Source organism: Atractosteus spatula, chromosome 20, assembly GCF_055471065.1.
Source record: "Atractosteus spatula isolate fAtrSpa1 chromosome 20, fAtrSpa1.hap1, whole genome shotgun sequence".
NCBI classification, from domain to species: Eukaryota; Metazoa; Chordata; class Actinopteri; order Semionotiformes; family Lepisosteidae; genus Atractosteus; species Atractosteus spatula.
This window is the reverse complement of record NC_142725.1, coordinates 17,014,798-17,026,443: the sequence shown is the minus strand read 5'-3', so window position 1 is coordinate 17,026,443 and position 11,646 is coordinate 17,014,798. Positions and strand designations below refer to the sequence as shown.

The following is an 11,646-nucleotide window of genomic DNA, read 5'->3' as shown; positions in this document are numbered from 1 at the left end:
AAACTTACAGACACGGTCAAATGTGGACACACACTACATACACAGACGCACAAATGTGAACACACATCATATACAGAGGACACACACCACATATGCATCACATACACAGACATCACACATAGCACTCGCAAACACATCACACACACACACACACTCATGTTCTCTTTTGCAAGTTCGCGCAGTGACCGACGCTCCATGGTGTACGTTGAGATGGGACAACTGACCATCTTTCAGGATTGCCCTCTCTCTGACAAGCATCTCTTTGAGACAGTTCAAGTGAAAAGAAACTTTCAAAAGACAAGCAATAAAGTTTAATGAGGAAATACAGTAGGATATTCAGTTATTTTTAGCGTGATCTCATTTGTGGGAATGCTTCATGAAATGAGCCTTAGACACTACAGGCAGTTAAAAAGCTATTAAAATGTTTTCACTAGGTGCTAAAGCAGGAAAGAGAACAGCTCCTCACTTTTCCATTGTAGTGAACAGGTCTTGTTTGCGTGTTCAAGCCGGAAGTTTTGATAGCGCCGTCTAAGATGTCTTGGGAACAGAAAATGAATGATCTCGTATAATGTTGCACCCGTTTATGAAAACATGAGACACTGAAACAGCCGTGCAATTTAGAGCGTGATTCTGACGGAAAAATAAGCTCTCGTTTCTTCCTTCGCCATCACTTTAATATTGTTCACCTGCAATCAATGCAGAGGTCATCATCCAGACAGAGGACACCCCAAAGAGAAGACAGGGGTTCAGGTTCACAGCCTGCTCATTTTGAGCTCGTCTGGGTTCGATTCTTGCTCGCTGCAGACTGGTCTTGGGCAGCTGGCCTCGGGCCCAGCGGTCTCCATCTCCACGTCTGTCTTGTTCCTCTCGGCGAACAGCTGGCTGACTTCCTGGAAGGTTTTGTTTTTGGTCTCCGGCACCACGATGAAAATATAGACCAGCGTGGCCAAGCAGATGAGGGAGAAGATGATGAAACTGTATGCGCCGAGCCCTTTCTGAAAAGACACAGATGTGAACGATGGGGAGAGCAGCTCGTGAAATGTGCGTGGTGTTCTCGGAGCTTCCTTGTGCTTGTAGCCAAGCCCAGTCCTGGGTCACACTGCACCACGTTTTCATTGCAGCCGAGCTGAATGACCTCACCGAAGCCTTAATTGAACAAGCAAGCTGGATTATGTGCAAGATTTATTCCACTTGGAAATTTGGGATTTTATTTCAGTGACAAAATGCAATAGATAAACACCAGTCTTGGACATGTTTAAGAGCTGGAAAAAATTAAAAGAGGTCAAACTAAACCAATTAAGAATTCAATTAAGTGTTCCACTGAGTTAGTGAGAGCTCGGCTGGAATGAAATCCCGACAGATGGTATGCCTCCAGGAGCCGGACTGGGAAAGCCTGCCTGAGTGGCTTTGTTTTCTTTCTAATGGCTCAACCCTGCAGTAACACAGGCCTGGGTGGGCTACTGTGCTTAAACCCAGCACCCTGGTCTCCTTGCCCTGTCCCTCAGCACGAGCCCAGTGCCATGTCACACTCGTGAAGGAGCAGCGCCACCAGTTTCCATATAAACACGTTTCCCTGCTGCCTGCATGCTGTAAACCTTTTTTTTCTGCCGCTATAAAAATCAGATTGTCCGCCGTCTCGTTTCAAAACAGTCAATCTTTTGCTGAGAGGGAAGTATTGATTTTTCAGAGGCTCTTGGGCTCCTTCTCACTTTCTCTCCCAGGATAGTGGAGAACAATTTTATATCTATTACAGATTTTTGATTGTTTTATTTATCTTTTCATTGCATCTGCCTTTGTAAAAAAAAAAACAAACATCCCCTGTGCTCTCTCTTCCTACAGCACTTCTGGTTTCTTTCCTGAGTATGTGCACTCAGTATAGTTTATGATTTCTCTCTCCAGTGGTAAAGTGCACAAGTTTGTCAATGTAAACTCGGCATGTTTTCAAGCAGGATGTGACAAAAGGGACTTTGGTGTTCGGCTGATTTCTCTCCTGGGTTGTCCTCTCCTACAGGATAATGACTGAACAGCCAATTTTCCTTATCAACCAATTAAAATAAGATATACAGTACCAAAGAAATTAGCATGGGAATAGGGGTGTATTCCCCCAAATTCTAAATTTCACAGGTCTCTAAGGGAGCTGATTGTGTCAGAAGACAGAAGACCAGTGACCTTTATGAACTGACCTCCACATGGAGACGTGGAAAGTGTTTAGTTGTGGTTTTAAAATGAGGTGTAGTTAATAAACCATAAGCAGAGAGCAAAATATAAAATAATTCTTTATCAAATAAAATTCCCTCATAGTTAGCAAAAAAAGAACATGCGATGGAAATGTTCCTGGATATTACATAAACAATTTTAATTATCCTCATTGGCGGTTTAAAGGTTCTTCCCACTGCAAGGAGATTTTTGTCTTGGCTAGGAAATGGCTGACAGATTGGTGACCCCCGCTGGTCACCCTGATCCCATACGTCCATTTTCTAACCTCTTTATCCAATTCAGGGCGGTGGGGGAGCTGGCTCCTATCCCAGCAGGCAACGGGTGCAGGGCAGGCTATACCCTGGATGGGACGCCAGTCTGTCGCAGGGCAGACGGACACAAACACAGGCACGCACACACTCGCACCAGGGCCTATTTAACCCACTAGCATGTCTTTGGACTGTGGGAGCAAACCAGAGCACTCAGAGGAAGCCCCCATCAGCACAGCGAGAGCATACCGACTCCACACAGACGGCACCCCAGGTTTGGAACTGTGCCCAGGGCCCCAGGCAGGCAGCAATACTGACCACTGCGCCACCCTGCTGCCCCCTGATCCCAATACATCCCTCCCCCTCCCTTCTATTTTAGTGGCCTGGGAAGCTCTGACCTCCAGGAAGGGGAACAGCAGCCCGACGGTGAAGTTGGAGAGCCAGTGCACCGAGCCGGCCACCATGAATGCTGCCGGGCGAGAGGACTGCCGGAATATCTCCGTCGTCACCACGTAGGGAATGGGACCTAAGGAGAAGGGAGGAAGGAGAAACTCTTGCAGGCTGGTTTGCCTTCTTGTGGAAGTAACTAAAAATGAAAGCAGTGCTGTTCCTAACGTGGGAGGAGTTGTACTTACTGGGTCCAATGGCATGCCCGATCACATAGATAACTACACAGGCAATGCTGAGATAAGGCATCCACTGGACTGTTTCCTGTGAACACAGTGCAACAGCCTTTATCAGTCTCCCCTATAATGATTATTAATTTGGAGTAATTACAGTGCTTCACAGGGGGAGCAGGCAAAGACCTCCGGTCATGCACGTTTCGTAGAGCTGTAGGCAGCTGTTCCAAGGTTCAGACATAGCTACTTTATTGACTGATGGGAATTTAAGAACATAAGAAGTTTTTAAGAATAGAGGAACATTTAGCTGAATGGGCCAGATGTCCCCGTCTCGTTCACATCTGTTCTTAGGAAAGGTTTCAAATGAAAGGGGGCCGTTCAACCTTCTGTGTGAAGCTTGGTGAACTGCTAGTAGATAGCAGGATTTCAGGATCACACCCAGACACTTCCTGAAGCCAGTGTATCGCCTTGAACCCTGGGCAGCTCGTTCTAGACTCCGGCATCCACGGCGCTCTGTTCCTGCCCATGTGGGTCACACAGCTTCGCTTAGCCAAGAAAGAACTCTTGTCCCTCCTCAGTGCTTCTGAGTCTCGGCGAGTGTGGAGGTCCCCTGGGTGTGACGCCACGAACAGCTCACCTGGAGGGTGAGCGCGGCCGTCAGCACGGCACACGCCCCGCAGCAGATCCCAAAACCCACGAGGAGCAGCAGCCTCCGGCCCGCGGCCTCCACGACGAACACCTGCAGCGGAGAAGCCAGAGCACCGCACACATGATCACCAGGAGAAAGCAGAGGAGGGCATGAAACACAGTTTTTATGGGCACGGTACCCAGATGAGTCTCATCCTCACTGAGCCATGGAAGGAGAGATTTGAAACGAGAGGCAGCGAGGCGTCAGTATGTATCTGGACCTGCTTTTTACTGGCCACTGTTCTGTTTTACGCAATTAAGCTGCAGTGCAAAGATGGCAACGCTGATGATGCTCCTATAAAGAAATGCGTGGATCGTGTCTATAAACTCTGTCTAAATGGCTGTTGTCTCTCATTGTGCTACATGATGTGGGACAAGACAGCCTGAAATATGGATTAATGATACAATTCATTGCACTCCCAAATTGCACGGCAGAATATTTCCAGGACAAGTCGGTTCCTGTGAGCTACACATCATGAAAATTGCTTTGTCGCTTTGGAGAATGGGCTGCCTTCTCTGTTATTTCCTGAGGGAGACCGTGCACTGCCGAGACACTTGACACGCCGGACGTGTTGTGAATGAGATCAGCCGTACAGCCGCAGCCCGTTACGAACCGGTGGGGAGAGACTCTTACCGCCGCTACAGTCATGAAGACGTTCACCGCCCCCGTTCCAGCTGTGACGTACTGTATCTGGCTGCCCTTCACGCCTGCTGAGCTGTAAATGCTGTCAGCGTAGTAGTAAATCTGGAACAGGGGCACACAGGATGCTCTTTACTGGTTTTTCCCCGGGTTGGGAAGGAGATAATCCAGACACTCCCTTCGCCACATCACATCACTGATCCAATTCAGGGTCCCGGGATACACCCGGGGACACCAGTCCATCACAGGGCACACAGGGACACAAACACACACTCACTCACACCAGCACTGATTTACAGAATCAACTGACCTTCCAGCATCAACCACTGCACCCCCCTGCCGCCTCACTCCCTTCGTATAAATGCTAAATCCCCGTCTGTCGCTCCTGCTATAATGTTCCCTGATAGACCCCGGAAGCAGGCCCAAGCACAGGACAGGACGAGGACAGAACTTCCTAGCTCATCGAACCAGCTGGGAATTGCAGCAGGCGCGACTGGGAAAGTCCACCCCTGCGCCTCACCGCGTTGATGCCGGACAGCTGCTGGCCCATGTTCATGGCGATGACGGAGAGGAGCTGCCAGCGCAGCGAGCGGACGCAGCACAGCCGCCGGGTGGACAGGCGGCCCTCCGATGTCTCCGACCGGTCCTCCAGGCGCATCTCCGCCAGCTCGCCGTCCACGTCCTCCCAGCCGCGCAGCCTCCGCAGTGCTGGGCGGAGAGAGCACCGGGGGTTAGGCCACGGTCGGGCCGTTCGCTGAGGCTCCTCCCACCAGCGGGGTTCGTTCGCTAGCCTTTCCCACTCATTCTGGGATTCCGCGGCCCCCGCTAGTTTTACCCACGATACAGCCTGGCAGGTCGGCAGCAGCTGCTACTGCGTTCAGGTCAAGGTGAGCCTCTCGTGGGTCTGCCTGAGAGCGACCATCAGGACTACTGCAAGCTCCTTCCCCAGCATGCACAGGGCCTTCGTCGCCCCACTTCACAGTTACAACGGCCCTAAATCTCTTCGATCTACGTCCGCCATCTAAGAACCTGCGCTCACGACAAAAAGCCTATCCCCGTCACTATACTTGGGCGTTAGAACCCACACAGACACCTCTTCCAGCAGCAACCTCAGCTTTCCCAGTAGGTCTCCCATCCAGGTGCTGAGCTTTAGTGGGCTGCCAGCTGTGAGCTGCAGGGTGACATGCGTGCTGGCCCATATCACTGTGGGTATGTTGGCCCCAAGGGGACAGTGCGGGAAGAGGCATCATGCAGCCTGGCTGCTCCAGGAGATGGAAGGCCAAGCAGACACAAACGCGCAGGGAGTCTTTCACTGCACAGCGAGCGCTGAGCGCGTCACCACGTGACCAGGCCAGGTCTCTACAGTCACGACCGGTCAGCCCGTCAGAGAGGTTAAAATAGGCCTCAGCAGAGGGACACCTCTCCTGCTGGGCCTTGTATCACCTACACAGTGCAAGAAGGGCTCTTTGCTTTCCTGCGGGTGGGGGGGGGGGCGTGCATGTTTACCTCTCCTGGCTTCTTCCTCGTCCTCCCTCTGGATGAGGGTGTAGCGGGGGCTCTCGGGGAAGAAGGGCAGGCACAGGAGCTCGAGCAGGGCCGGGACCCCGGTCAGGGCCAGCATGAGCGGCCAGCCTGCCACAGAGACAGAGACCTTCGCTGAGCCCGAGGCCCATCGGACAGATGGAACCAGACGACAGCACCAGAACCCCCAGTGTGGACAGGGGCTGACCATCTTCCTACCCCACTCCATAACGCTCCCCGTCAGCCTGGGAGCACGCACCCTGCTCCTGACCTGTTAGAGAGAGCAGCTGGACGGGAGGTGTGCTTTTATTCCTAGTTTTAGAGAGAACGAACAGGGTTGCTCTGCTTTAATCTCCCACAGGATAGACCAAAGAGGCTGTGATTCTTATTAACATCAAAAAGGTGCGAGTCCACTCAGAGGTTTTGACACAGAATAACAGCCTTTCCTTTCCTCCCTTGGCTCTGCTGCCAGCTAATTATTTCAATTTCTTTGATCACCTTTTCTGTCTCTCTGCCTTTGTGCTGTTTAAATCCCGTTAGGCTTTCGTTCACTTCCAAAGGATATTGTTTGCTCTTCCTCTGGAAAGGGGGCAGTGAGGAGTAGTGGTCAGAGCTCTGGGCTGCCAGCTGGAAGGCTGTGTGTTGTCCCCCATCACGGATGCCGCTGTCGGACCCTTGACCAAGGAAGTGTACCCCAGTCGCCCCAAGACTGCTGGGGACAACCCCACCATGGGCCGGACTCCCATCCAGTGGGGATTCACAGAGTCTAAGTTTGCATAAAGCTATGAAAACTGGGATAAGCACCAGCCTGATTAGTAACTAGGCTTGAGTATGGACTCTACGTACCGCACCTGAAAATAACAGGATGACAAAAAGCTTTAAGACTGCTATGGTTTAATGAGATCCCATCTGAGATCATCTTAGAGAGCCAGATCTGTTATGATAAACCCTCAGACACTGACCAGTCTGTCTCAGCCTGTTTCTTTCTCACTGGACACAAAGAGCCCAAGTAACCCAAGCATTCTCCTCCAAGGTACAGTGCGCATTTGAAAAGGAAAGACTAATGCTACAAAATCAAACAGAAACTGTTTAACCTGCCTACAGGAACTTTTGCATGACATTTCGAGAGATTTAGGAGACACATTACAGCATCACTGGGTCTTCTTGTGAAACACAAGAACGTTCGGGTACCTCTGGTGTTACCCAGGATGCTTCTGATGCCCAGTATCTGCGCTGTGAGGATGCCGATGGTGATGAAGAGCTGCGGCACGATGCCGATGGCCCCTCGCAGGTTCTTCGGGGAGAGCTCCCCCAGATACATTGGCACCACATTGGAGGACAGACCTGCAGAGCGTTAGAGAGGAAGGCATGGGGACGTCATGCAACCCAAAACCTTTCATCACGCCTGCGCGGGTGGCTCCTCCCCCGTCTTATTGATCCTTACTCTTCCTTCGGTTCACTAGAAACAATGAGCAAAGCTGCCGGCTCATCCGAGCCCTTAGATCTGCTCTCGGCTCTGCCAGAGGGCCCTCTGTCCTGATGTCATCACTAGCACCACACAGAGGGGCCAGGACAGGGCGCCAGGTTCACCACAGCTGCTGCACTTTCCTTATGCGGACGCGAGCTTCCAGAACACTGTGATAGTTTCGTGGTTGAGACAAAGTCACTTCACGGGGTGGCGAGTGTGCGGGGCCAGGTGACTCCAGTTTCCTGAGCACATGATACTCACACAAGACACAGTGTAAGAAGACTTTATTCTGCCAGCATCGTCGCCAATCACCTACCAACACCACGTCACGAGTTCCTTGATATCCCAAACAAAAATGATCTAAATTATGCCCACGTGGGAATGTGAATCTTAACCCTCCACCAATCAGCCTAATGAATCAAAACATGAACCTTATGTGAACCTCTCTGAACACACAGTGGTTCAGTACGTCAACAGCCGGTACCATCGTCGCTACAGCTGGACTGCCCCAGTAAGAGATTGATTAAGGACACTGTGGATTTTGCATTTTGCTGTGCACAAGAACACAACTTTAACTTTGCATTGCAGTTTCCAAGGCAGTCCAATTCTCTTCCTCACCTGCGCATACTCCCACAAACACTCGCGCGGCTATGATGATCTCGTAGGACTCGGCTGCCTCGCTGGCCCCCATGAGAACAGCCGGGACGACAGAGAAGATGTTGTTAAACAGGAGAGTCCCTCTCCTGAGGCGCAGGGGGAGGAGGAGGACATGAAAAACATTTAAACCTCAGTTAACGCAAAATCAAAACACCTACCAACTCGATAGGAAAAATGCATCTATTGTAATGACACAGTCCCAGACTGGTGTCCACATAGCATAGTACCTGGTCAGTAGAGCCAGCATGTCAGAGAACTTGTATCTCAGCTCAGTCCGCTTGTTACTGGCTTAACTGAACCAATTAAATAGCACCTCAGAGGCTGGAGCTTGAGAGAGACCTAGAAAGCATGAAGACACGGAAAGCCCCCAGGAGCAGGACTAGCAGTAGATACTACACAGCACCACTGTGCTTGGCGTTTCCAGCCTCCCACATCGAGAGCAACGCTGTGGACGAATGAGTAAGGAGCCAGACCACAACCTCCGCTGCTCACACCCAGGGGTTTAAAAGCCCTCGACCTGCTCTCCTACCTTCCCAGCTTGTTTACCAGCGGCGCCACCATGAGGGAGCCGAGAAACCCTCCCAGGGGAAACATGGACACGGTCAGCGACCACAGCAGCGTCAGGAAGCTGTCGTCGATGGGAGCCCCAAACCGCTCGGAGTACGTCCTGTTGTAGAACTGCTGCACGAACTGCAAGAGGAACACCCAAGGGCCTCCCGTGAGCCTGCAGTCCGGGCTCCCGAGCGCAGAGGCCAGCCGGGGCTCAGATCTTCGTCTGGACTCCCATTTCCGAAACGCTGCACTAGCAAGCAAACCCAGAACAAGACCGCTCGCCTCGAATTTGACCGTCTTCCAGTGCCTGCCTTCTAGTTTTCAAACCCACCTTCGCTGTCTGGTAATTGTTAAAGCCCTCAACTTTGGAAAAACGGGGGTTCGTGGTGATCTGCGAATCTTGACGATCTGCCTGACCCCTGTGACTGACCTGTAGGAAAGTTCTCTGGCCCCTGTGTACCCCAGTTTACTGGAACAGCAAAGGGGGTACGGCAGGGGTCACAAACCCAATTCCCGCAGGCTCTAGTGTCTTCGAGTTTCCATTCCAGCTGTGTTCTCTGCTACACGGCCGGTCTCATTGTTCAATTAGCTGCACAATCGTGCCTCCTCTCCAGGCCCAGAGGTGAGTTATAAATAACCATGTGTGAATATCTCGCGGGATCAACTGTAAAAAGGTCCATGAGAAAAATCGCTCGGTGGGTCCAATTTGGAAAATGATGAGGTTAAGTGTTTAATTGACTACTCCTTTAGACCAGGAGGCACAAGGCCCTGCAGGTGTTTGAGACTCCGAGGGCAGAGTTTTCACTCAGTGGCTACAGTGAGAAATTTGCACTTGTGTCCTACAGTAAAAATCTCTGCAGATTCTTCATCACTTGTGAAAATCTCTCTGCTGTAGTTCACCTCAGATTCTTCATCTCTCGGAAGCCTTTAAGTCACCATACAGGACATATTTTATGATTTGAATGTCTCTTCTGTCAACAAACAGCCATAAAACAATAAGAACGATCATCTCATCGTCTGCTTTCCAGGCACTCCAGCCTCCTAACTACCGCCAGGCTTCAGCACCTACAGCCGCTGTCTGCACGAAGATGCCGAAAGCCCGTGAATCGCCACGCCGGGGAGGGACGGCGCTGTACCGGGGCCGGCGAGTTCACCACCGCAACGTTGTAGCCGTACTGGAAAGAGGACCCAAACGTCGAGATGAGGGTAGCCAAGGCCAGGACCGGAGTCAGCTTCTAGAGCAGAGAGGGGAAGCAAAGTGCTGAGTCCTCCGTCTCACTCCGAGCCCCTCCACAAGTAACTAACAAGCTCCACGTCTTAGAAGGCAGCGTTATTCAGTGCAAATGCAACCCACAGGACTTACATAGCTCACGCAAGCTCAGGAAAGCATTATAAGGCCGTAACCCATCAGCGTTCTGTTTTTAAGGTGAAATATGCAAAACTGAGAGAGCAAAGTCCCAGCCCCGGCAGCGCTCATTGAGGCTCTCCATTCACCAGGAGCAGTGCAAACTGAAATCAAATTGTAAAACACAATCCCACTGTAGCTGTCGTTTCATTTTAAACAGTCTGCGAGTCTGTGGACAGTGGTGGCCTCATCGGTTTGGTACCAAAAGAGATTCGTGCCTCCACCAAGAATTGATCAATTTTTCCCCTGTATGTAATATTAAAATATAATATTAATAATATAATGGTAATATACCCATTATATAATGGTAACATAACCATTCACTGACAGCAGCCTCACACATTTATACTTAACTTCAACATTTTGCATGTGCAAAATCAGTTAAGAACCTTATGCATGATCGTAACTGCAGGTTACAGCACCAGTCTGTCCTGGTGCTAAATACATGTACATCCTCTCCCGTCACTCCTGCTAGCAGGAGTAATTCCAAATCTAAAAAACAAACTTGGAGCGCTAATGAATCCAGCCGACTCACCCCTTTCCTTAGATCGGAGTTTTCCAAGATGTTTGCACCTGCCATTGTCTCACTGTAGCTCTCAGGAAAAAAATCAATTTGTGCTTCGGGTGCACTTTGGACACTGTATCAGAGTTTGCCATGATCGGCAGTAATAATTACTGTCGGCGCTGCCCACAAATGTGCCTGAACAGTGACACACACAGCTCAGACAATTATTGACTAGCCAGTGCTCAGGAAAGCTGGGTGGCTGCTGTAAATACTGTTGATGGACCTGTAGGTGGCGCTCTTCGTGGTCAGGAACTAATGAATAGCAAGAGGTCATTAAACATGAAGTAAAGAAACATCAGAGATCTAGAATTTTATAGTTGATAAATATTTCTCCCCGAATTATATGTATACTATATTATGATTGATGTATTTGTACTGGCGGTGTCAACCGCTGGAGAACTCTGCTCTTTGCTTTTCTCATGAACCACATTGCAGAGTAATTCTGCAGCTGCAGGCTGAGAGATGAAGCACAATTCAACAAGGCGCTTTGACCCAGCGTGCTTGCCGTCAGTAGAGGCACGCAGAGCCCAGCGCGCAGTGGAAGCCATCTGTGCTGATCCAGGACATTTCAAATCACCACACAGAAACTCTCCCACAAACACGGCCCAGCAAGACCAACCGAACACACTGCCGGAAAGGCAAAATATCTGTTCTTAAGCAGGTGGACTCCTTATGAATTAACAATATACTTTTTTTGCTATAATCTGTTTATCAGTGTACTACAATAAAAATAAGTGTAATAATAATAAAAGTACAATTCCATGACCCATAAACAAGAAACAGGCTCTTACCATGATGACTCCACAGCTTCAGCTTCCCCAAGGCATTCCTGGACAAGCAAAACTATCACGAAACCCCACAACTCCCGAGACAGTCAACCGAGCGCCCACTGGTTAGAAAGTCTTTGGTGCCCCCCAGTGGACACTATCGCACACTACAAGTGTCAGACTGAAGTAATGCATAGACTTTACTGTATTGTGTATTAAGAACATAAACTCGCAGCAAAATGATCTAATGGTCTTAGCCAATTAACTGCTTGAAAGAAGCCATTCTACCAGCTTGAACA

General features: G+C 50.1%; 1 protein-coding gene across 3 annotated transcripts; it reads right to left on the bottom strand.

Moving 5' to 3' along the window:
- Positions 1-324: 324 nt before the first annotated feature.
- Positions 325-11,541, bottom strand: slc2a5 (solute carrier family 2 member 5). 3 transcript variants are annotated; one of them, XM_088938345.1, is made up of 12 exons: positions 10,551-11,541; positions 9,747-9,845; positions 8,588-8,748; positions 8,020-8,144; positions 7,125-7,277; positions 5,919-6,044; positions 4,933-5,120; positions 4,407-4,517; positions 3,723-3,824; positions 3,101-3,176; positions 2,864-2,991; positions 325-995 (listed from the first exon to the last, which is right to left on the bottom strand). In XM_088938345.1, the coding sequence occupies exons 1-12, from the start codon at positions 10,593-10,595 to the stop codon at positions 753-755; spliced, it is 1,557 nt and encodes a 518-aa protein (XP_088794471.1). In that variant the 5' UTR covers positions 10,596-11,541; the 3' UTR covers positions 325-752. The 3 variants fall into 3 exon arrangements, with proteins under 3 accessions (XP_088794471.1, XP_088794470.1, XP_088794472.1); XM_088938344.1 differs by having other exon boundaries at positions 2,864-3,176; XM_088938346.1 differs by having other exon boundaries at positions 2,864-3,176; positions 9,680-11,541.
- Positions 11,542-11,646: the final 105 nt, after the last annotated feature.